Source organism: Mirounga leonina, unplaced genomic scaffold (genome assembly GCF_011800145.1).
Source record: "Mirounga leonina isolate KUSES-001 unplaced genomic scaffold, KU_Mleo_1.0 Mir_173, whole genome shotgun sequence".
Taxonomy (NCBI): domain Eukaryota; kingdom Metazoa; phylum Chordata; class Mammalia; order Carnivora; family Phocidae; genus Mirounga; species Mirounga leonina.
The window spans coordinates 10,821,395-10,848,024 of record NW_023270447.1 but is presented as its reverse complement, the minus strand read 5'-3'; the positions used below and the strand labels follow the sequence as shown (position 1 = coordinate 10,848,024).

The 26,630-nt window shown below is 38.6% G+C and overlaps 1 protein-coding gene across 1 annotated transcript in view; it reads left to right on the top strand.

The window, feature by feature from the left end:
• MFSD14A (major facilitator superfamily domain containing 14A) overlaps positions 1-26,630 on the top strand; it is a 42,429-nt gene that overhangs the window by 4,532 nt on the left and 11,267 nt on the right. The window contains exons 2-8 of the mRNA XM_035017936.1: positions 8,885-8,980; positions 18,466-18,528; positions 19,314-19,441; positions 21,112-21,226; positions 24,844-25,062; positions 25,343-25,456; positions 26,196-26,267. Of these exons, the coding sequence (XP_034873827.1) occupies positions 8,885-8,980; positions 18,466-18,528; positions 19,314-19,441; positions 21,112-21,226; positions 24,844-25,062; positions 25,343-25,456; positions 26,196-26,267 (807 nt within the window). The remainder of the gene's footprint in view (positions 1-8,884; positions 8,981-18,465; positions 18,529-19,313; positions 19,442-21,111; positions 21,227-24,843; positions 25,063-25,342; positions 25,457-26,195; positions 26,268-26,630) is intronic.

Sequence of the window (26,630 nt, the reverse complement as noted above, 5' to 3'; positions counted from 1 at the left end):
CTTAACGACTGAGCCACCCAGGCGCCCAGCAGTTTTTTTTTTTTTTTTTTAAGATTTTATTTATTTATTTGACAGAGAGAGACACAGTGCAAGAGAGGGAACACAAGCAGGGGGAGTGGGAGGAGAGAAGCAGGCCTCCCACTGAGCAGGGAGCCTGATGTGGGACTTGATCCCAGGACCCTGGGATCATGACCTGAGCTGATGGCAGACGCTTAATGGACTGAGGCACCCAGGAGCCCCAGTAAGCAGTTTTTTAGATTATATATCCAGTTCATCTTGATACAGTTTGAAGACCTGCTTCCCAATACATAGCATCTGCAGAAATTCACTAATAGTTGAACTGTAACTCATTTACAGCTACCAAAGTTTGAAGTTTAAGTAAAGAAGAATAGATTTTTCCAGGTAGTATTCTGACAGGTATTTATGAATTAAGTTTTTCTATTATTTAAAAGCTCAAGTTGTCTTTTAGCATTATTTTGACTTAGAAGTGTCAAAGTAACATTTGACAATTGCAGTCAGGGTATATCGAGATCCCTGAAATGGTTTTGTCTCTGAGGGCCAGATGTAGTAGCTTATTCTAAATAATGGGTCTACTTTATCAATAATGTATAGAAACAATTATGAATTCTACCACATGAAATACTTTCCCTTCTTAGGGAGTCTTTTTATAAAATAAGGGGTGGTAGGTAATATTTCATTTAGCTATGTAAATTGACTAATTAAAGATCATATCAAGTTTAGTCTCCATCCTAGATGTTGATGACAGTTTGATGTTTGTGTTGATGGTGGTTTTTTATTTTTGATTTTATTTTACAGTGTTAGTGAGTTCAGTTTGTAGTCATTTGAACCATGTAACCCATTAAAAATGTTCATGGGGATAAGCACTTAATGTAATGATGGCTTAACTTGATTTAATGGTTACATCTTTTCCTCCTAAGAATGGAGGGGGATGTGGTATCATGTTGCTTAATCTTTTCAAAATCTACCACAAAGTGGGGATCCTGGCCGGCTCATTTGGTGGAGCATGCAATTCTTGATCTTCAGGTTGTAAGTTTGAGCCCCACGTTGGGTGTAGAGATTACTTAAAAATAAATATTAAAAAAAAAATTTACCACAAGATAATACAATCTTAAGCTCTAGTTTTGTTTTTTAAGAGTAAAACTTGATCTCATCATATTTTTGTTGAATATGTTTAAAAAGTGTGTTTAATTTCTATTTAGGACCAATCTAACCAATATGTCTTCATTTCTGTGATTATACAGATATTAAATATGTCTTTAAAATTGATCCGTAGCATATAAGTAAAATCTGAAGTCACTGCAAATTAAGTCAAAATGGCTTAATTAGTATAATAGTGTTACAATATGTTTATGGTGAGTCATACTTCCAGGAAATTGAGGATTGGTTTTGTTTTCTTTTTGCTCTACAAAAGTAATATATCTTGCTTTGCTTGATTAAAGTCAGAGAAAATAAGGAAAGCACCACTTGACTTTGTGAGAAAGAAACATGATACCAGATACTAGCAGTAAAGTTTTACATTTCCTTTAGTTATGCCATAATGTGTCAGGATCCCATGAAAGCAGCTTTGTAGTTACACTTTTTTTTTTAATGTTCTTCTATGAAAAACTACAATTCTTAGATGCCTGTAACTAAACATCTTTGTCTTTTTTGTGTGTGTAAGACTTTTACATTATCTTATTTTAGGTTAGTTGTGTATTGTTCAGAGAAAATTCAGTGTTTCTTTCTAAAGCTATATTTTACCCTCATTTTTGATTGATAACTTGTCAGTATTAAATTCTAAGTTCAAAATTATTCTCCCTTATACCTTATTTTAGTTCTTACCATGTTTTTTTCCCCAACTTTTATTTTGAGAATGTTCAAAACTACAGACAAGTTGCAAAAATAGCATAATGAGTATTCATTTCCCTATCCCATAGATTCACAATCACAAACTAACATTTTGCCCCATTTGTTTTTCCTTTCTCTCTATATATTCATATTTTTTTCTGAACTATTAGAGAGTTAGTTGTAGACATCAAGACACTTTACCCCTAAAACACTGAGAATGTATCACCTAAGATAAAGGATATTCTCCCACATAACCACAATATTATCACCACATTCAGAAAATTTAACATTAATACAATACTATTAGATAATATATTGGCTATAGTCAACATTTCTCTAATTGTCCCAATAACCTCCCTTAGAGTTGCCTTTTTTCGTTTGTTTGTTTTTTTAAGATTTTACTTATTTTTCAACAGAGAGAGATAGTGAGAGAGGGAACACAAGCAGGGGGAGTGGGAGAGGGAGAAGCAGGCTTCCTGCTGAGCAGGGAGCCCAATGTGGGACTTGATCGCAGGAGCCTGGGATCATGACCTGAGCTGAAGGCAGACGCTTAATGACTGAGCCACCCAGGTGCCCGAGTTGCCTTTTTTTTGGATACAGAGTTTAATCATCACGTTAGTTGCCATGCCTCTTTAGTCTAGAATAACTTTTTTGTGTTTTTTATGATATGACAGTTTTTCATAGTCTAGGCCAGTTGTTTTGAAGAATGAGCCTCAGTATAGCTTATTCTCATTGTTTACTCACACGATAAATTCTATTTAATAAATGGGACTGTAGGGGCGCCTGGGTGGCTCAGTTGGTTAAGCGACTGCCTTCAGCTCAGGTCATGATCCTGGAGTCCCAGGATCGAGTCCCGCATCAGGCTCCCTGCTCAGCAGGGAGTCTGCTTCCCCCTCTGATCCTCCTCCCTCTCATGCTCTCTGTCTCTCATTCTTTTTCTCTCAAATAAATAAATAAAATCTTAAAAAATAAATAAATAAATGGGATTATAATATCCAGTTATAGGTAGAATTACTTCTGACTCCTGGCCAACAATCTACATAAGCCCCTGGTTCACACTGATAAGTATACAACATAAGTCCTGCATAATAACTGCTGGATTCATAAACCCATATTGATTAGGCAATCGTAGACTCAAAATTTGGGAGCTAGACAAGGATTTAGGTAAGAAATTAATAGTTCACCTCTTTCTGCTGAGAGAGGTAAAGTGACTAACTTAATTTCCCTAGCAGCTTAGTGACTGCATGATTAGGGCTATCAGTCAATCCATGGTCACATCCAGGCATTGTGCTATACACTGAATACCAAATGGGAAAAACTGGATCCCTACACTTAAAAGAGTAACAGTCTGTGGCAGCGTATTCAGTGTAACCTAACCACGGCAACCAGCATAACTCCAGACTTGGACCCTGCAGTTGCCTGGATAGATTCCATTCTCTCTCTTAATTGATGCATTAGACTGTAAAATGGAGATGATAATGTCCAACTAGAAAAGTTGTTAGGAAGAGGAAATAAGATTTTGAATGTAAACCATTATAAGTTTTCAGTAATACTCTTTCATTACGATTTTAATCTAGTGTATATGTACCCTAAATCTATGTGATAGATGATATAGTAGCCAACAGTGGGATATTAAATCATAGAAGAGGGTATTAATAGGTGATGTTGCAAGTTTAATTAATAAATATACTGTCCCTTTAACAGTGTTTAAATACAGTAAAAATACCTATAGGGGTAGAAGGGACTTAAAGAGTAATTCATTTACATTCTACAAGCATTCATTAAGCACTTTTGTGCTATGCATGTACCAGATGCTCCATATCAAGGAATAATAGAGTACTGGGCCTGTCCTAGAGAGCATGAGCTTGAAAAAAGTAAATTTAGGCTAAATAAAATGAAACAAGTACTTTACATAGCGAAATAAAAATTTGTGGAAGTTATCTTGTTTTATAGGCTAGAAGAATAAGTAAGTAGATTTTAAGACTTGGCCAAAAACCTGGATGATGAAACCATGTTCTGTTACCAATGGAAAATATGATTTGGAAAATGGGAATTAGATTGGAGGGTGGAGGTAGGGTTAAAGGAAATTGTCTCTGACTTCTGAGGTTGAAGTTAGAGGGACTGCCATGAAATCATATCTCTATAAGAGAGAAATTACTCAACTGAATGGAGGACTTTTGGTATAGTAATTATGGTTGTAGGTGGCATATCTTGGCATTTGGAGTTGGGTATGTGGTAGTTTATGTTCAGATTTATCTTCAGAATTTTCCACTTTGTACCTCTTTGAATTCTCTTGAGCATCTTCAGATATCATCTGTTGATATAATCTCATTATGATCTGAATTCTCTACTCTTGATGCTGTAAACTACTCACTGCTCAAATAGCTGCACCTACTTGTCTATGAACCTTCCCCTGGTCTTTCTGCCCAGGCCATGACCCTGGTATTCTTTCCCTAATTGTCCTGGGATTTTGCTTGTGGATAGGTATTCCATTAAAACCACTAGCCCTTGTGTCAAAAGTCCTACCTAGAAGTATTTGTAATTTTAAATCAGTAAAATATTTTTTAATTGTCAATTTTATTAAGATCTTTTTTTTTTTTTTAAGATTTTATTTATTTATTTGAGAGAGAGAGAATGAGAGAGAGCACATGAGAGTGCGGAGGGTCAGAGGGAGAAGCAGACTCCCCGCTGAGCAGGGAGCCCGATGCGGGACTCAATCCAGGGACTCCAGGATCATGACCTGAGCCGAAGGCAGTCGCTTAACCAACTGAGCCACCCAGGCGCCCAAGATCTTTTTTTTTAAAGATTTTATTTATTTATTTGACAGAGAGAGGCACAGCGAGAGAGGGAACACAAGCAGGGGGAGTGGGAGAGGGAGAAGCAGGCCTCCCGCAGAGCAGGGAGCCCGATGTGGGGCTCGATCCCAGAACCCTGGGATTATGACCCGAGCCAAAGGCAGACACCCAACAACTGAGCCACCCAGGCGCCCCAATTTTATTAAGATCTTGTATTACCTTTTTCTTAACCCCCCTAAGGAATCTCCACTCCCAGCATGGAGCCCAGTGCAGGGCTTGAACTCAAGACCTGAGCTGAGATCAAGAGTCAGTCACTTAACTGACTGAGCCACCCAGGCGCCCCCAGGATCTTGTATTACTTTTGCATTTATTCAAAACAAAAGAGATGAATATAGATATAATACAGCTCTCAAAATTACTAGTACTTTAGGATAAGCAAATATTCCTATCTCTTCCCCCCCCATCCCTTGCTTTAAAAATATGAATATAGGGGCACCTGGATGGCTCAGTCAGTTGAGCATCCAACTCTTGGTTTCGGGCTCAGGTTATGATCTCATGGGTTGTGGGATGGAGCCCCCAAGTCAGGCTTCCCTTGGGGCACCCTGCTCAGTGGGGAGTCTGCCTGGGGATTCTCTCTCTGCTCCTCCCTCCACGTGCGTGTGTGTGTGCTGTGTGCATGCACTTGCTCATAAATCTTAAAATACACACACACACACACACACACACTTTTTCCTCCCAATTCTGGGAAATAATGAGAGAATAGCTCAGAAGGGACAGTATATCTACCTACCTATCTTTTTCCATTCTAGTTTTTACAGTTTTCCTCTTAAGCAAAACATGTTCCTCATATTTAAAGTATAAGCATGCTTATTAGAAAAGATTTAGAAAATTCAGAACAACATAATAATTTTATGTCCCTTAAAATTGCTACCTAATTAACATTGAGGTGAGTTTTTATTTTGTTTTTCATAGTTGAAATTATTCTACACATACAATTTTATATCCTGCTTTTATTTTTTTAAACTTAACGTTGCCATGAGCATTTTCACATATCATTAAAGATCATCCATAAACAATTTTTGGCTGCATATTCTGTCTGACTTAAAGGTTGAACACTTAGATTTCCATATTTCCTACTATAAATGATGCTGCTGTGAATATCTTAATGGTAGAGCTTTTTCTGAATGCTCGGTTATTTCTATAGGATAGAATGTTATTAGCTTTTTTTTTTTTTTAGAGAGCAAGAGTGAGCCCAAGCAGGGGTAGCTGCAGGCAGAGAGAGAAGCAGGCTCGCCACTGAGCAGAGCCTGATGTGGGGCTCGATCCCAGGATCCTGGGATCATGACCTGAGACGAAGGCAGATGCTTAACCAACTGAGACACCCAGACACCCCTGTTATTAGCTATTTTTAAAATTATTATTATTATTTTTTTAAGATTTTTTATTTATTTATTTGACAGAGACAGAGACAGCGAGAGCAGGAACACAAGCAGGGGGAGTGGGAGAGGGAGAAGCAGGCTTCCCGCAGAGCAGGGAGCCCGATGTGGGACTCGATCCCAGGACCCTGAGATCATGACCTGAGCCGAAGGCAGACGCTCAACCGACTGAGCCACCCAGGTGCCCCATTTTGTATTGGTTTTTATGAATGTTTTATCTAGATATTAATCTTCATTTCTTCCATGTCTTCCTCAGTTTGTTGTCTTCAAATTCAGTTGTACATGTTTTTCTCAAACTAGTATGCCTAAAATGAATTAATCTTGGGGTGCCTAGGTGGCTCAGTCGTTAAGCGTCTGCCATCCGCTCAGGTCATGATCCCAGGGTCCTGGCATAGAGCCCCACATTGGGCTCCCTGCTCATTGGGAAGCCTGCTTCTCCCTTTCCCGCTCCCCCTGCTTGTGTGCGCTCTCTCTCTCTGTCAGATAAAATCTTGAAAAAATGAATTAATCTTTTGTTCTTTCCCCTTTCCTCACGGTCTGGCTGACTAAACCACAGAAATCTTATCTTTTCATCTTTGATCTTCCTTTATTGTCCTCTGCTACATCTAGTCAGTCACAGAGTCCTTTTGATTCAACCTCTTAAGTGTTTTTTGTATCCATTCACTTTCTCCATCCCTACTATCTTATTCCAGTTACTATTACCTCTCCCCTGTTATTTCTTCAATAGCCTGCCTTCTGGTCTTCCTCCCTCCCTTTCAAACTCTTTGCCACCCTGCTGTGAAAGTTACTGTTCCAAAAAGACAGTCCTATAATGTGATGTTAACTCTCTGGCTTGAAATGTTTCAGTTTCCCTGCTGCCTGCAAGTTAGAGGTCTGCATGTGACTTAAGAGGCCTTTTGCAAATCACCTTTTCAGTTTCACCTCTCCTCCTCACAGCCTCTTTTACTGCTCTCCTCCTTAGACATCAGGTACAAAAGAAGCTGTGATGTTTCCTTTCTTCTGGACTTTGCATATGCTGTTCCCTTTACCTCAGACACTTGTGGCCATCATTATCCTCCACTGACATCCTACCCCCCAAACACGTATAAATACCTGACAGTCCCAACATCTTTCCCACTTGACTTCCAGGTATCAGATAATACTGCCTAACTTCCTAAGAAGCCTTCCCTGACATTCTCCTCAACTGTTTGAGTGCTCTTCCCTGAAACAGCCACTTTTAACATCATTTCCTTCCAGTTTTTTTTGCTCTGTTTATGTTTATACACATTCTTACATAATTATTATCTTTTTATCAGCATTTTCCAAATAGTTTTACAAGGAACTCAAATGGCCACGAGATACTGTTATATGAAAGAAGGATTCCATCAAGTTTGGAATACAGTGCATACTGTATCTTCTTGGAAATTCATAATGTAAATTAGCATGTTAAAGGTCCTGAGAAGTTCTAGGCATTTTTCACTGAGTGCTGAGTATATTAGTGGTAAACAAAACCAGTTGGACCTTACTAAATCCTAGGGCTGTGTTTTGTTTTGTTTTTTTTTTAAAGATTTTATTTATTTATTTGACAGAGAGACACAGCGAGAGAGGGAACACAAGCAGGGGGAGAGGGAGAAGCAGGCTTCCCGCGGAGCAGGGAGCCCGATGCGGGGCTCGATCCCATGACTCTGGGATCATGACCCGAGCCGAAGGCAGTGTCTTAACCAACTGAGCCACCCAGGCGCCCGATGTGGCATCATTTTTAGTGTAGAGAAATCCAAACCCTTAATAGTTTCTACATAAGACTGTTGAATATACTTTACAACTTACGTATGACTTTGTAATATATATTGATTAAACTTGTCTTTTTATTGTAAAACCTGTTAGTGGAGACTGAGTTAATGTTATAGGTCATTTGCTTTGCCATCAATTTAATATTGCCCTTAGAATATGAAATTCAACAACTGAAGTAATTCTTTTTTTTTTTTACTAAATGATAACATTTTATTTTATTTTATTTTAAATTTATTATGTTATGTTAGTCACCATATATTACATCATTAGTTTTTGATGTAGTGTTCCATGATTCATTGTTTGACAACTGAAGTAATTCTTAAGACACCGCTAGCAGCAGTATAAACTTCATTTTGTATTTTTCTTTCTTCTGTATGTCAAATCCCAGGTCTCTAATGTGGGGACTGTTCTGCTTTCAAGCCATGTTATTCTTGCTACCTGCTTCATTTATGTTTTGGGGTTAGTGCAGTAGCCTTCTAACTGTTAACTTTCCTCAGTTTTGCTCCCTTATCATCCGTCTGCTACACCTTTGCCAGAATGATCTTTCTTAAAACTTTTATCTGATCACGTGAGTCTTCCTTAACATCCTTTGGCGGCTCCCCATTGCCTTCAGAATGAACTGTAGACTCCTGAGCACGGAAGTTAGTCCCTGCTTGCCTCTAGCTGCTCCCGCTGTGCGGCCCATGTGCCAGGTGTACTGAACTATAGGAGTCCTGTCCGGCCTCCTGCCCCCCAGCCTTGCAGCCTTTGTATGGGCTGCAGCCTTGACCTCTCTTGTCGTGTGCCGCCCCCCCGCCTCCTTTTCATCTGCCTCCAGGAAGTCTGATAGTCCCACCCCTACCTGGGACTCTGTGTGTTACCACTGCACACTGTGCTTACGTGATGTATTTACCTTGAGGACAGGGACAGCAAGTGTTCAGACGTTTCACATAGTGCCAGTGCATGTATGATCTCAATAAATAAATATCGACTGTTGCCATAATTGTTAGTAATTCTGGAATGCACTGTTAACTTTTTGCAAATCTGTTTTTACAGCCTCAAGGAATAGGTTCTCCTAGTGTCTACCATGCGGTGATCGTCATCTTTTTGGAGTTTTTTGCTTGGGGATTATTGACAGCACCCACCTTGGTGGTAAGTCATCTTTTAACTTATTATGGACTTAAATCTCTTTTTGTTCAGTTTTGAGGGGGGAAAGGTGGCCCTTTTCCCTTTCCATGGTTAAGTCTTACACCAGTATTGTCAACTCTTCAATACTACACTTAGCTGGATTAGTTGCTTTTCCGATCTTAACTTCGCCCTTACTTTGTGGGAAGGGCTTGACTGGATGGTTCTTCTGGTGAATACTGCCCATGGGAAGCAGGGGCTCAGTCCCCACTCTGGATAGGGTAGATGGGATTCTTAAACTGACAGGCTTAGGAAGGATGTTATCTATGACCTGAATCACTCAGCATTATTATTTTGAGATTCATTCATGCAGCTGCATTTTCCAAATGCAAGTTTCTCTTAGGTTAGGCTAAGGCTCTAGAGGTAACCATTTAAAAAATCACTCTTTTCACAGCCCTAAGCTGATTTTGCCCAAATATCCGCAGGTTTGGAGCCTTAGAAAAGACATCCCTGCTAGTCCAAACAATTCAGGTGATAGCTAGTTCTCTCTTTTTGTTTTTTTTATTTCAACCTTCTCTTTATCTTTCTTTTTTATTATTATTTTTTTATTATGTTGTGTTAATCAGCATACATTACATCATTAGTTTTTGATGTAGTGTTCCATGATTCACTGTTTGTGTATAACACCCAGTGCTCCATGCAGTACATGCCCTCTTTAATACCCATCACCAGGCTAACCCATCCCCCCACCCCCCTCCCCTCTAGAACCCTCAGTTTGTTTCTCAGAGTCCGTAGTCTCTCATGATTTGTCTCCCCCTCTGATTTCCGCCCCCTTCATTTCTCCCTTCTTACTATCGTCTTTTTTTTTTTAACATATAATGTATTATTTGTTTCAGAGGTATAGGTCTGTGATTCAACAGTCTTACACAATTCACAGCGCTCACCATAGCACATACCCTCCCCAATGTCTATCACCCAGCCACCCCATTAGTTTTCTCCTTTTGATGTAGATCAGGGGAATGAAATAAAGGGAGGAGTAGTTATGGCAGAAGTCCAGTAGTACCTTGAAAAGCGTAATTAGGATAAATGTACAGCTTACCAAATCTAGTAGAATTTTAGAGCAATATGCTTCCTTATATTTTTAAGATTGCTTATTGTTATACAGAAAAGATTTTTACAAAAAAGATTGTTTATAAATAAATTGGATGATCATATAAGTAGATTTATGTTCTAAGAAAGAAAATTTACATTCCATGTATCTCCATATTATATGGCTACGTAATCATTACTGGATCTACATAAAATATGAATGTTTAATAGTTGTTTTGAATGTATAGGGTATATTCATGAGTACTGTTAAAACACAATTCAGAAGAACAGAAAATCTCAAATAAACAGTTTCTTCTATAAATAAATCATGCATTGGAAGTTAGAATAGTTCCCTGAATAGTAGCAGTTCCCTGACATGTAATTGTAAGAATGCTGATTTGAGTATGTTTTCATTGAGATCCTTTACTTTTTAAGAAGGATTTACTTGGGGGTGCCTGGGTAGCTCAGTTGGTTAGGCATCTGCCTTCAGCTCAGATCATGATCTCAGGGTCCTGGGATCGAGTCCTGCATCAGGCTCCCTGCTTCCTCTCCCGCTCCCCCTGCTTGTGCTCTCTCTCTGTCTGTCAAATAAATAAATAAAATCATTAAAAAAAAAAAGAAGGATTTACTTGTAATAGGTCATCAACTGTACATTAATAGATTTTCAAAATAATTGAAATGTGGACTTTTAAAATATCTGATATTTTTAAATTTAATAATTTCTGATGGGAGGCCAAAAATTAATTACACATTTCATGCCTTCATGATCCATATTGTACTCTGATTTGGAACTTCATCAGGTGATGCAATTTCATTATGACATTTGTAACTTCATTATATTGTAATAACCTGATGTCATGTGTTACTGAGGTGCTATGATACCTGTGTGGTCTCACACTTTTATATTCGCTTCCCTGATGGTCCAGTGTGCTTTTTTTTATAGTCTACTACCAGTTTAACATATAAATCTGTCAGGTGGATCATCAGTTCTGTGGTTTAAAGTACTTGAGTTTTGTGATAGTAAACAGTTCATTTATATTTATATTTTGCTGGGTTCAGGCACAGTCCTAAGCACTTGAAATGCATTATCACTTTTAATCATCAGAGTCCCCTTATGGGTGAGGTATTAGCCTGATAATACAGATGAGAAAATTAAGGTTTAGAAAAATTAAGCAACTTACTTGCAACTACTGTGATAGTAAACTGCAGAGTTGGTATTTGAAACTAGGCTTGCTTTTGTTCCAGTGCTCAGCCTAGGGGAATGCTGGGAGTAAGTGGTTCATACCCGTGACTCAGGTAGTTAAGGTATTGGCAGTCCAAACGGTAGCTAAGTAGAGAGATTAAAATGTTTTGGGTAAGTTGTTTACAACCCATCAAAAAAGCTTTTAGTGATGTTTCCATAATTTGTCAGCAGGATTTAAACTGTGTATAGCAATTTTTAAAATTTGCTTCTGTTTTATATTCTTTAGGTATGTCAGGTTTTTGTCTAACTTTATTTTTTTTTCCTGCTTGGGCAAAAGGAGACTGTCTTCTTTAAGAACAGGAAAGAATCCAGTTATGTAGACATAAAGGCTTGTTTTTTAGTTTATTTATTGTAGCTCACTTTGTGCTTAGTATATTTTTAATTTTTTTGTTAGTTAAAGAGTGGGTAATACTTTTGATTTGTCTTTTTTACTTTTTAAAATGCTGAGTTCTGATCAGGAAAATGAAAGGTGCTAATTTGGAAGGACTTAATGAATTTTTTTTCACCAGCATGATTATATTTTTTGTAATAGTTACTATAACATTGCCAATTATTTGATTTATAGCAAGACTTTCTTTCCATTGGTTGTTAAAACAGTTATTCTTAATTCCCATATTTGTCCTTAATTCCCATATTTGTCCTTATATCTGAATTTTTTTTTTTAAGATTTAATTTATTTATTAGAGAGAGAGCATGCACGAGCAGGAGAGGGGCAGAGGGAGAAGCAGACTCCCCGCTGAGCAGGGAGCCAGATGTGAGGCTCGATCGCAGGACCCAGAGATCATGACTTGAGCTGAAGGCAGACGCTTAACGACTGAGCCACCCAGGCACCCCTATATCTGAATTTTTAAACGGCAAAATGAGTTGTGGTACTAGGGACAGTTGTCTGTAATATTATCATAGTCCTTTATCTTTTCCCAATTTTACTTCGTTAATATTTTTAAAGTCAAGCATTTGACTTTAACAGAAAAAACATTTACATATTAATGAATATTAAGCTCAGAATTTTATTTTTCTAGTTCTTTTCTTATCTATAATGTATACATGTTTTTAAATAATTGCAGTTTTTGTGTTCTACATTTTTCTCTTACGTGATGGGGAGATCCTTGTGGGGATGGGGTGGGACAGACCTAGGCAAAACAAGGATTGAGCTGTAGTGATTAGATTGTATCTGAATGCTGAGATGTGTTATATTCCAGGTTCTTTCAGGTACTTTGGCCTGCAGGCATTGGAATAGCAAGAATCGTGCTCGCTTCGGCAGCACATATACTAAAATTGGATTAGCAAGAATCTTTGAAATACCACTAAAGAAAATTATGTGTGGAAGCACATGTATATATAATTCTTCTCTCTCTATGTAATATATATTGCTTTTTAAAAAATTAGAGATGCAGTGTATGCTTGTTGTAAAACATAAAGCGGTATAGAAATGTGTTAGGACACCAGGGTTCCCCTGCAATCCCATCTACCCCTCCAGTCAAGTGTCAGCAATTTGATAAGAGATCTTGGCTTCAGGGTAAACGTTACCTTCCCCATTAGGACAAATTACCAACTAGAGATGAACATTTTCAGCAGTTAAAATGTGCTATTCGTCAGTGATTTTTTTTCTTACTAGAAGTGAATATTAGCTATACTTGGGGAGTTTTTTTTCAAAATATCTGGGCCTTATAACCTATCCTGTTGAAGTCAGAATTTTCAAGGGTGAGGCTCAGACATGTGTATTTTTTAGAAGTGATTCTCATCTAGTATATATCACTAATAAGAACCAATATATTAATTCAGTGTGGGTTTAAAAAGGTTTTGCTCACTTTGAGGCTTTTTGCTTGCAAATTTTTATTGTTGACTTTGCGGTATTCTTCTTTGCTTTGGACTCCTATACGCCCTTACCCCCCACCCCCATGTTGGTGTTGGGGGAGTGGGGGAGGGGACTTTCGAGGTACAAGATGGCACCAAGTCATAGCACTTTACCCTCTTTCTAAAAGTTAGTTAACTTTAAACATTTTATTTTTGTTTTACGTGCTTTGAAATGGATTATAACCTAGAGAGTCACAGCTCTTTTTTTTTTTTTTTTTTGAGATTTTATTTATTCTTTAGTTGTGGTTAGTTTTTGCAACCCAGTGTATATTACATCTTTGAAATCCTTACAGCACATTTCAGTTTGGACTAGTCACATCTTTTTTTTTTTTTTTTTTAAGATTTTGTTTATTTATTTGACGTAGGGGGAGTGGCAGGCAAAGGGAGAGGAAGAAGCAGGCTCCCCTCTGAGCAAGGAGCCCCATGCAGGGCCGATCCCAGGACCCTGGGATTATGACCTGAGCCGAAGGCAGACGCTTAACTGACTGAGCCACCCAGACGCCTGAGGGTCACAGCTCTTAACATTTATTTAAAAGGGGAGAATGAAGATGAAATTATAATTCAGTTTATTTGTATTAAGTCAGTATCTCTCTTTCCATACATAGCTCTTAAAAATTATAAAGTTTCGGGGCGCCTGGGTGTCTCAGTCGTTAAGCGTCTGCCTTCGGCTCAGGTCATGATCCCAGGGTCCTGGGATCGAGCCCCATATCGGGCTCCCTGCTCAGCAGGAAGCCTGCTTCTCCCTCTCCCACTCCCCCTGCTTGTGTTCCTGCTCTCGCTCTCTCTCTCTCTCTGTCAAATAAATAAAATCTTTAAAAAAAAAAATTATAAAGTTTCAGCATTTTAAATTTCAAAGATTTTCTTTAATTCGTTTAACAGATAACCAATGTTAAGATATACTAATTATAATAAATGGGATTATGGTGTTTGGGATTTATTAATTAGCCTTAGTTTTCTTCTTTCTTTCTTTCTTTTTTTTTTTTAAGATTTTATTTATTTATTAGAGAGCGTGCATGAGCAGGAGAGGGGCAGAGGGAGAAGCTGACTCCCTGCTGAGCAGGGAGCCACATGTGGGGCTCTATCCCCAGGACCTCAGGATCATGACCTGAGCTGAAGGCAGACACCCAACCGACTGAGCCACCCAGGCACCCCTAGCCTTAGTTTTCAAAACCAATGTGAAGCTAAAGAATTTTTTTTTTTTAATTTCACGTGATTTCAAAACTCAAAGAACTTCTAGAACCCTGTGTTCTCCTAGAACACAGTGAAAGAACAAAAACTGTGTTTTATGTGGAGGACCTGCTCAGGGGAGGATGGTGAAGTCTCCACCAGCAAGGGGGTTTACATTAACTACAAAGAATTTTAGACTGCCAAATATATTTTAAGTACTGAAGTCTAACACTTTTGAGAGGCTATATGTTTGGTTCATAGTGGGTATTCAGTCAGTGATGATTGATCGACTAACATATTAGATAAAGAGAATAACAGTAGTTTTAAGGATCTGTAATGCTAAGAAGTGGCTTAACTTTTTTGACCTATGGTTCTGGAAAAACTAGGCCCCGTGTTTGATGGTCCTGACTGCTTAGATGCAGTCTGTGTTAAGGAGCAAGAAGACCCTATACTCAAATTCTCCACCATCTCTTCTATGTAAATGGCTTAGCAGCCTTTGCTACAGAGATAGTCCTGAGGCATTTAATTTTTTTTTTTTTTTAAGATTTTATTTATTTATTTGACAGAGAAAGACACAGCGAGAGAGGGAACACAAGTAGGGGGGAGTGGGAGAGGGAGAAGCAGGCTTTCCCGCTGAGCAGGGAGCCCGATGCGGGGCTCGATCCCAGGACCCTGGGATCATGACCTGAGCTGAAGGCAGATGCTTAACAACTGAGCCACCCAGGCGCCCCAGGCATTTAATATTTTAAGGACTGTTTCCTCTAAAAGTTTTTGAAGTTCCATAAATTTTAAGACCTGTAAAATTTCTTGGAAAATGTAACATTTTTTCTTACTTGGCTCTAAAGTCCAGTGCTAAAAGGATCCTCACAGATCAAAAATCTTTACATTTGTATTGTTGTATTTGTCTCTATGTTAAAATTTTGTTAAAAAATCAGGGGCGCCTGCGTGGCTCAGTTGGTTAAGCGACTGCCTTCGGCTCAGGTCATGATTCCAGGGTCCTGGGATTGAGCCCCGCATCGGGCTCCCTGCTCGGCGGGAAGCCTGCTTCTCCCTTTCCCACTCCCCCTGCTTGTGATCCCTCTCTCGACTGAGCCACCCAGGCGCCCCAATAAATAAAATCTTAAAAAAAAAAAATCAAATAGGAATGTTTGTTTATCTTAATTTAACTGTACTCCTTTTGGGGGTCTTAAAGGTTTTTATTTTGTAATATTAGCTAAATTGCATAATTGCTTTGTTATATTAAGTCACTTTGGAAGCAGTATTATCAGGTAATTATGAACATTTAGTGAATAGTTACTAAATGAAGGCATTCTATGAGGCACTAATCAAGATAAAGATATATTAAATGCAAGGTATAGTGTATATGAGCCTGTCCTTAAGAACTCTGAAATAGGGGCGCCGGGGTGGCTCCGTCGGGTAAGCGTCTGCCTTCAGCTCAGGGCATGATCCCAGGGTCCTGGGATCGAGTCCCTCATCAGGCTCCCTACTCAGTGGGGAGCCTGCTTCTTCCCTCTGCCTGCCCCTCCCCCTGCTTGTGCTCTCTCTCTCTCTCTCTCTCTCTCTGACAAATGAATAAAATCTTTAAAAAAAAAAGTACTCTGAAATATATTGAAAGGGAATATATATTAAATACATGAAAAACTGAAAAATACTAGAGCCAAGTAGCTCAGTATGTGATAAAAGAAATTTCACAAACTCTATGTGACTTGTCGAGTGCTTTGATCACTTCCTATTTGCCCTAAAAGAGGAATTGATTGCTTTTGATGGGAAAGTTTGGTGACAGAGGAGCAATTTGGAAGGTTTGGGTGTTGGTTAGAGAGAGAAGATAAGGGGCACAAACATTCAAAATGGGGAGGATGTCCTGTATATTGGAAAGCATGGGAATATTTAAAACAGTGGAGAGACCAGATTGTTGGAATGTAAGGTAGCTTGGCAGAATGAACCATTAGCATATTATAAAGCTTTCTGTAGGCATTCGTTATGGTCTTCATTCTTAGTAACACACATTTTGTGTCCCTACAAAAGATTTGGCTCTTAGTCTTTTTTTTTTTTGGCCCTTAGTAATTATTGAAAGAAAACTGGATTTGATTTGCTGCAAAATGGTTTAAGTCTTTTCCTTCAGCGAAAGAGCCGGCACAGTGTGGCCAGAGCAAGTCCTAAGCCTCCTGTTTGTAGCCTGTTTTTCATAAATAATGTTTCATTTGGGACACAGCCACGACCGTTCATTTACATATAGTCTATAGCTGTCTTTGTTGAGTTGAATACTTGTGACAGAGACTCTTTAGCCTACAAGGCTATAAAAAGATAACTGCTGGGGCGCGTGGGTGGCTCAGTCGGTTAAGCGGCTGCCTTCGGCTCAGGTCATGATCCTGGAGTCCCGGGATCGAGTCCAGCATCGGGCTCCCTGCTCAGCGGGGAGCCTGCTTCTCCCTCTCCCTCTGCCTGCCGCTCTGCCTACTTGTGCTCTCTATCTGTCAAATAAATAAATAAAAATCTTTAAAAAAAAAAAAAAGATAACTGCTATCTCATTCTTTACTAAAAGTTTGCAGATCCCTTCCGTAGATCCGTGGGTCTTTATTCTAAGTAATATCAGCGTTTCTCAGCCTCAGCACTCTGTTGATAGCTTGTGCCAGATGATTATTTGTTGTGAGGAGCTGACCTGTGCCTTATAGGGTGTTTTGCAGCATCTCTTATCTCTGCCTCTTAGATGTAGCTCCCCCATCCAAGTTTTGACAATCAAAAATGTATTCAGACATTGTCAAATGACCCCTGGAGGTCAAAATCACCTTCAGTTGAGAAAATATGTAATATATATCATATAAAATATAGAGACAAAATAAATGTATATCATAAATATGTGGTTTTTTCCCCATGTTAATGATTTTCTTTGACTAAATGTTTCATTTCTAATTTTATTTTTACATGTGAGTTAATTTTTGTTAAATTTCTAGTTTGGGGCAGAAGAGTAACTGAAGAAAAGGGAGGATTGTAATCCCTCTAAAGGTTTTTCTTACAAGATGTCAGAACATACACTCAGCATAGTTTTTCTTCCTAAAGAGATTTCCCAACTTTCTTATTCTCCATATTGCCATTCTCTCTTGTTTTTATTGAGAAATAGCATGGTATAATGGAAGAAGCGCAGTGGCTTTTAAGTCAAGCAAGAACTTGGTTGCCTCATCTTGGAGTGGTATTTTATCTAACCCATAATGTTAGAATGAAATAAAAGTATATATAAAGCCTCTGACACATAGGCTGTAAAAATGGTAGCTGTTCCTTCTTATTTTTTCGGTAACTTTTCCCTTCATTTGCTTTTACAACCAGTGGCTACCCAGTGGTTCACTTGCTGCCCATTGAACAAATTGATGCCATGTGGTTTGAGACCAGGTCTTAGAAAGAATAGAGTAACTTGTTATACATTTTCATAGGTGGGGATTTCTTTTTCTCACTTTATGGTCTTTCTAGATTCACTTTTTGGCAATCAAAATTTCCCTATTCTCCCAGTCTCCTATCTTAGATAATACCTACAACTGTCTGTAAAGGAGTTATAAGTTATATGTGGCATAACAGTGAAGACATCACATAGTAATTAAAAGCATGGACTTTCAAGCCCAACTTCCTGTGTTCAGTTTCAGTTTTCCTACATACTAATTATGTAATCATGTATAAGACACTTAACCTCTGCATGTATCAGTGTTATTATAGGATCATTAAGAGGAATAGAAGGAGGGGTGCCTGGGTGGCTCAGTCGTTAAGCATCTGTCTTCGGCTTAGGTCATGGTCCCAGGGTCCTGGGATCGAGCCCCACATCATCAGGCTCCCTGCTCCGCGGGAGGCCTGCTTCTCCCTTTCCCACTCCCCCTGCTTGTGTTCCTGCTCTCGCTGTCTCTCTGTCAAATAAATAAATAAAATCTTAAAAAAAAAAAAAAGAGGAATAGAAGGAAATAATATATGTAAAGGGCCCAATTTAGTGCCTTGTGACATCATAAATGCCAAATAAATGTTTGGTATTATTAGTATTTATTCATATGCATAGCATCAGACAAATCTGAAAATTTATGGGAGATATAATTATATGAAGGGATGTTTTAAAATGTAAATGTGGAAGTTTTACTGAGACTAAAATGTGGTATGAGATTTTTATTTTGTATTTTTTCTTTAGGTATTACATGAAACCTTTCCTAAACATACATTTCTGATGAATGGCTTAATTCAAGGAGTAAAGGTAGGATCGGTGATATATTTGCCCATGTACACACAGGCACATACACTTTGTATGTATACGTCTGCCAGTATATCAGTTATGTAGTGGACGAATTCACTGTTAATTTTTACAATTAGAGTATATCTTGGGGGATTACTTAACACTTTAAAAATGAATTGGGTTTTAAATATGATCCTTTTTATTAAAGAAAAATATATTTACTTTCATTGATCATCTAAAGATGATCTGACTCAAGTAATAGCCAACTCTACGTATAATGATAAACCACATCATAACAGATTTCCGTTCTGTTTTACATGTTGGCATTTTTATTTCAGAGATCTAAATGCTTTTATAAGCTAACAACAAGAATATAGATTGAAGAGAAAAGAACTACTAAAACATACATAAATATAAAACTATATGGTAAAGTCTTGACTATTGTACATACTCTTTACTCTTGATTTCATTTGACCAACAAGGTTTATAAGTAGGTAGTTAGCCTATGAATATAAAAACAGATAACTAACATGATATTCTTTCTAGAATTGCTAATGTGGAATTATTGTGATTGAGAATTCATTAGAGCATTTCATATGAACATGCAGCCAGAGCCCTGCAGGTGATTCTAGACAATCTTGGGAAAGTTTTAAATTCTATATAGACAAGAAATAAGTTATGTGAAGTTTGGTGATATTATACGTATGTTAGAAATAAAAAAAAAATATTCTTCTGTGATAGTAGAATGATTTCTTCTTGGCTCATTGATGTAGATTGTATACATTTTTTCATTTACTTTTTTTTAGGGTTTGTTGTCATTCCTCAGTGCCCCACTTATTGGTGCTCTTTCTGATGTTTGGGGTCGGAAATCCTTCTTGCTGCTAACCGTATTTTTCACATGTGCCCCAATTCCTTTAATGAAGATCAGCCCATGGTATGTGCATAATCAGATCACAACAATTAAATATCGTTCTCTTCATTGTTTTCTGAATAGTCCTTTATTTCATTCACCTTTTTTGCCACCTTACCTATGTAGATTTTAATTTTATCCTTCCAATATTCTTTGACGCAGATAAGAGGACCCTTAAAAATATAGTGGCTAAGTAATAGTTCATAATGATTTTAGAACTGGATGCGACTATAGGAAGTGTGCAGACTATTGGCTATAACCTGCTTTTGTATTTCACAGCCCAAAGTAATAGTTGCTTAACATGAGGGAAACTTATTTCTTTCTCCATATAAAAGAAGTCAGGAGTTGAGCAATCCAGAGCTGGTTTGGCAGTTCTGGGGAACCAGACCTTTTCTATCTCTGTGCTCTGCCATCCTCCACGAGCTCCCCCGCAGTCCAACATGGCTGCCTGAGCTCCAGCTTGTGTCACACTTCAGGCAGCAGGATGGAAGGAGTGGCTAAGAAGAACGCACCGTCTTCTATAAAGAAACCACACAGTTTTCACCCAACCTCTGCTAATATCTGTCAGGTCAGATTTCAGGGACATGCTCCTCTTTGTTACAAGGTGCTGGGCTCGTGGCCACCCTAATTGAAATCAGGATTCTTTCACTGAGGAGGAAGGGAGGGAAAGCTCACAATGAAAATGATTTTCTCAAGGTAATAGAGCCCGGTTTAGTTGTAGCTTTATTAATTCTCCTACTGTTCTACTTCATTGCATATAATTTTGCATCATAGATGGGCTGTATTTCCATGGCTATCTAGAAAGGCTAAGGGAATAGAAAAGGTAGGATCTTCCTCTTGTAGGTTAGATAGATACAATTCTCAAGGCCAAACCTTTGATAAATGCTAATCACCCAAATGAAATCTTAACAGAGGAGTCTAGGCGATGAACAAAAAATTTGATGTGAAAAACAGTGTGTTAGAAAAAATTTAGTAAGCAATAAAGCCCTGGTGGAATATTTTGAAAGTTCATTATGATTACACATGATTTTTAAAACTAAACATTCAATAGTACAATAGAAGTTTCTTATTCCTGGCCAGTTATTTTGAAATCATGTATACAGAAATGTAGTTTGCTTTTTAAAAATAGCTTTTGTTCACTCTTCGTAGTAATTGTCTATTCTCCATTTCATTTATGAGTACTGCCACACAGGTTTCTTCTATGTGAAGACGGAGTTGCTTTGCCAACATTTGAAAAGCTAAATATAGCTTATGGAAAAGCTCAATCTAGTTTCTATATAGAGGCATAAAATAGAGTAACTTGTTTCTCAATTTCACCCACTGAATTTTGTGTTTGTGTAGTGCTGTGGTGGGAAATAATAATGGATCAATTATAGTAGACTTTAGTTTGTTGCTGTTTTTAGTAAAACCAACAACAAAGCCATTTCACAACAGTTGGGTAAAATATTGACCTGGCTATATTATTTAATTTTAAGTATTCCTGCATAGTAGCTGAATTGCTTTTGAAGGGTCACTTCTAACACTGTATTTTCATTATATCTATGGCATATGATTTATAGAAGAATCCGTGAACTGTCTTAGTAAGCCATTGACTGAAATTAGCTATTCGTACTCTAATTCACTTACAGAAGTAAAGGAAGGTTAAGGTGTAATGGTAATTGTTCTGTTTCTTGTCGATTGTCTTTCCATCCTAGGTGGTACTTTGCTGTTATCTCTGTTTCTGGGGTTTTTGCAGTGACTTTCTCCGTGGTATTTGCATATGTGGCAGATATAACCCAAGAACATGAAAGAAGTATGGCTTATGGACTGGTATGCGTGTTTATTCTATTCTTTGTATCAGAATACTTTGTTTTTTAATTATTTCATATAACAAGTGCAAGCCTTTGCATTACAAAATTTATTTTTTTGCATAAAATACATTTCATAATAAAGTCATCCATTGCTTTAATGGATGACTTATATCAAAAGTTTTTTGAGTACAGAGCCATGTAAGTTTTGTTACTTTCTTTCAGTACTAGTCATATATGTCAGATTTGAAATTATAGAATATTTTTACCTTACAGAAGTTCTTTTTAAAGAATACTAAAAATCGGGATGCCTGGGTGGCTCAGTCAGCTAAGGGTCTGCCTTCGGCTCAGGTCATAATCTCGGGGTTCTGGAATCGAGTCCCACATTGGGCTCCCTGCTCAGTGGGGAGCGTGCTTCTCCCTCTCCCTCTGCTGCTCCCCCCTGTTTGTGCTTTCTTGCTCTGTCTCTGACAAATAAATAAATAAAATCTTAAAAAAAAAAAAAGAATACTAAAAATAAGGAATTATTTAATGTCATGAGTTTAAACATTACTAATATTTAACTGGCCACTCTAAAATGCAATAAGCTAATATCTCGGTTAGGGATCAGCAAAACATTTCTGTGACTTTGTGGGCCACATAGAGTCTCATATTCTGTTTGTGTGTGTATCTCTTTAAAAATGTAAGAACGATTCTTAGCTGGATTTGACCCAGAGGTGGCAGTTTGCCAACCTCTGAATCCTGTTTTGAGAAATTAAGTATTTGATGGCAGTGTAATCTCTTGTCTATCAAATCTAGGAATAAAATAGCTAATACAGACATGGTAGTATACAGATCATTATGAGATAGTCAGAAGTAGGACAGTGATGAGTGTCAGCAAATACGGGATAAGCATCTTTTAATAAATAAGAACTGAATATGATGTCAGGCTGAATCTTAGTTTTACAAGAGACTGTCTTCGTTGATTCAGTGGACACAGAATCATGGAATTAGGAAGCTTTTTGGTTTTTTTTTGGAATGAGGAAGTTTTGAGGGGAAATACCTACTGTTAGAAATTTAAAAAAAGAACTAATGATTTCAGTTGTAAACTCAGAACATTAAATATGAAGTTGATGATGGCCAGGAATTTTTTTAACAGCTTTATTGGGATACAATTTAAATGCCGTAAAAATCATCCATTTTATGTGTATAGTTTAGTGAATTTTAGTAAATTTATACAGTTGTGCAACCATAACCACAATCCAGGTTGTTTTGGTTAAAGTACTTTATTTTGTCATAGCCAAATTCTTGAAATTAATAATTTTCAACTTTGAGGCTTTATATATTAAAGGCATATTCTAGCAAATGACAAGTAATTCTTCTAGAAATAATACGGATGCAGCTAATGGGGGAAAGTGTTCTTTGTGGTCCTCTTTCTGCTGTGGTCCTCTTTCTGTCTAACCATAAAAAAAGGGCACTGGATGGGGAGAATGGAGAAGGGAAAGGACACAAGACACCTACACTTGAATTGGGCCTTTGCTCACTGCCTTGAATGCATGATCTCAGCGAATACCCTCAGATACCTCAGTGCCCCTCGCAGTGAGAACCATGGCTCCTTTGTCCACTCAGGTTCCAGAGCCCTGCTCATACCCAGGTTCCTCTGAGACCACATCCCACTGCGTTTAATTTGCTAAAGCTGCCCAGGGCACCTGGGTGGCTCGGTTAAGCATCCAACTCGGTTTCGGCTCAAGTCATGATCTCATGGTTGTGAGATTGAGTCCCGAGCCTGATTGGGCTCCACACTCAGTGTGGAGTCTGCTTGAGATTCTCTTTCTCTCCCTCCCCACTTGCGTGCGTGAGTGCTCCCTCTCTCTTTAAAATAAATAAATAAAAATCTTTAATTTGCTAAAGCTGCCCTAACAAAATGCCACCACAATCCAGTTTTAGAACATTTCCGTCAGCCCAAAGGCCATCTATCCCCACCCACTTCACCCCTCATCTCAGGCAACCAACCACCAATGTACTTTCTGTCTTTGTAGTTTTGCCTTTTTTAAAAAAAGATTTTGTTTGTTTGTTTACTAAGCATGTGAGCGGGGGAGGGGCAAAGGGCAAGCGGACTCCGCAGTGAGCCCGAGCCCAGTGCAGGGCTCGATCTCATGACCCTGAGATCTTGACCTGACCTGGAATCAAGAGTCAGAGGATTTAACCAACTGAGCCACCCAGGTGCCCCTGTAGTTTTGCTTTTTTTTTTTTTTAATTTTATTTATTCATTTATTTGGGAGAGTGAGAGAGAGAGAGCACATGAGAGGGGGGAAGGTCAGAGGGAGAAGCAGACTCCCTGCCGAGCAGGGAGCCCAATGCGGGACTCGATTCCGGGACTCCAGGATCATGACCTGAGCCGAAGGCAGTCGCTTAACCAACTGAGCCACTCAGGCGCCCTAGTTTTGCTTTTAATAGAAATTTAACGTAAGTAATACGACATGTAGTCTTTTGTGTCTGTACTTAGCATAATCTTTCATTCATGTTGATACATTTATCAGTAGTACTTTTACTTCGGTGTAGTATTTCAATGTATGGGATGTATATTTTTTGTTCATCCACCCACCAGCTGATGGACATTTGGGTCAATAGTGAGATGCTTAAAGTTACTACAGTGTGGGGCGCCTGGGTGGCTCGGTCGTTAAGCGTCTGCCTTCAGCTCAGGTCATGATCCCAGGGTCCTGGGATCGGGCCCCGCATTGGGCTTCCTGCTCCATGGGAAGCCTGCTTCTCCCTCTCCCACTCCCCCTGCTTGTGTTCCCTCTCTCACTGTGTCTCTCTCTGTCAAATAAATAAAATCTTTAAAAAAAAAAAATTACTACAATGTTATGTACTTGTCAAATAATTGACCTTTGAAATTGAATTGCTTCTTTTGAGCATTTATTAATAAGCAGCTAAAAATAAGCACTCCTGGGAAGTTAAATCCTTTATCCAAAAGTCAAAAATGGCATAGAGTGAGGAGCAGCTCAACATTAATTTCTAATTAATCCTCCACAGAGCATGGTCTCCGTCAGGTGATACTTGCTGTCACGTGTGCTAATTTGCAGGCCATTTTGTCTTAATAGGCCAGACACATCTGGGATTAAGTTATTCTTCCCCTGTGTCCTCTTTAATCTGCATCTTCACCAGAGGTGTGTGGACTTCTTCTGAGTTTTAGACATGGTTAGCGATGTACTCAGTGCCAAGGACCTGTGATCCCATCCTTCCTAACTCTGCCACCTAAAGAGATCACCTAGTTCACTTTTGTACTAGCACTTAACACTTTTACTGATGAGAAAGAAGATAAACCTCAAAGTCTTTAAGCTTTATTTTAGCCAGCCTTAAATATGCAACAAGGTAAACATTCATCTCATTTTAATTTTAATATTGGGGGAAAAAAAATCACAGTGGATTTCCCCAGAGCATTGTTCTTCAGACTTCTTTCAGGCCATTACATATTTTTTTAGTGAAGAATCTATTCTCTTCCTGCAAAAGAAGAGCATAGAAGAAAAATGGCAGAGGTAGGATCCTGAAAAGGGAGAGCGGCAGGAGGACCGACATAAATCTGAGTTCTGCGGTGCTGAAGGAAAGAGTCGGGGGTGTCCGGACTAATCTCTTCCTGTCCACTTGGATTTGTTGCAGGTTTCAGCAACATTTGCTGCGAGTCTGGTAACCAGCCCCGCAATTGGAGCTTACCTCGGCCGAGTGTACGGGGACAGCTTGGTGGTGGTCCTGGCTACAGCCATAGCGTTGCTGGATATTTGTTTTATCCTTGTTGCTGTGCCAGAGTCCTTGCCCGAGAAGATGCGGCCAGCATCATGGGGGGCACCCATTTCCTGGGAACAGGCTGACCCCTTTGCGGTAAAAAGTTTGTTTTCTCCTTCTCTTCGGCAAAAAAGTGAATGTATGATTCAGCGCAATATTCATATTTTGTTGTGGATGTTTCTTCGGGGAAAACATCTTGACAGATTTTTAAAAATATTGTGAAATACTATTCCGAATAGTTTGGGGAGGATGAAAGACATTTAGGAAAGACCGCTAAGTGCCTGTATGGACAGTGCCAGAAGACAGCACTGCATATTTTTAAGAGCAGTTCAGTGTTTGGATATAAAACCTTATATCGGTCTTTTTCTTATTCTAGTCCTTAAAAAAAGTGGGCCAAGATTCCATAGTGCTGCTAATCTGCATTACGGTGTTTCTCTCCTACCTACCGGAGGCCGGCCAATACTCCAGCTTCTTTTTATACCTCAGACAGGTAAAATCCTATTGTGCCAAGGGGGACTTTCCTTCCATTGTTTGGTGCCTTAATAACAAAAATACTTAATCTTGAGAGCCGTGATAGAGACTTTTAAAATGCCTCCTCTTTTATAAATAACAGCTCACTGGCGTTAACTTCCTGTGGGGCGTGGTTGATGCTCCTTACGCTTATCTGTTAAGACTGTGGCTTCTGCAGTAAGATACAGTTCTCCTGTCAGTGTGTGTGGCTTGAGCTTCTGTGTTGCTTGCAGAAGTGAAGGGATGCTTGTAATCCGTCCGTCTCCTCCAGTCTCTGGGTGATGGAGAGCAGATATCGGTGAAGCAGCTGGCCGTCCCGAGAGCTTTCATTGCTCCTCCTTGGCACTGGTCTTGCCAAGCAGCATCGGGCCTTTATCAGTACTTGTACAAAGCACAAACGGCGCAGTATTTATTTGTAAGGTGGATTCTGAGCATTTGACAGCTGTCTCTAATTTATGAAATCTAGGTCTAAATTAAGGAACTTAGATTTACCAAATCTAAATTAAGTAGCTGTTATTTTTCGTATGTAAACCGTTGTTATAATTGTGGTTCTCAGTGAAAGCCAGATTCTTCCTCTGTAGAGTTCTTTGGTTATAAATGAGTTCTGTTTTTTTTTTTTTTTCTGGCCCATTTAATGTTAAGATACATGTAGTTGCATCAGTATGGTATTTGTTGTACTTTTGTCTTTATTAATGTTTCTTTTTCTGGAAACCTTCTAGATAATGAAGTTCTCACCAGAAAGTGTTGCAGCATTTATAGCAGTCCTTGGCATTCTTTCCATTATTGCACAGGTGAGGCGCTTTTTATTTTTTTATTTACTCTTTTTATCTTACTTTATTTTTAAGGTGAGTCTCTTTTTAGTTAGAGAGAGTGAGGAGGTAGATCATTGCTCCTGGTTGACCATCCAAAAGGGGCCTCAAGTGATACTCAAGTGACATTTTCTTGGTAGAGTCACCAGTGTCAGGAATCTGAGGTTTGTAGGTTCAGAAATTCAGTTTTGTTAAATGTAGTTAGTCTTGATCAGATTTTGGGGACTGACACATATTAATCATTATATAATGTATAAACCAGAAAGATAGTTTATTGATTTAGTAAACTAGAGTGTGCACCTGCATAAAGTTACCATTTTATATTAGTCCTTACGTATTTATTGA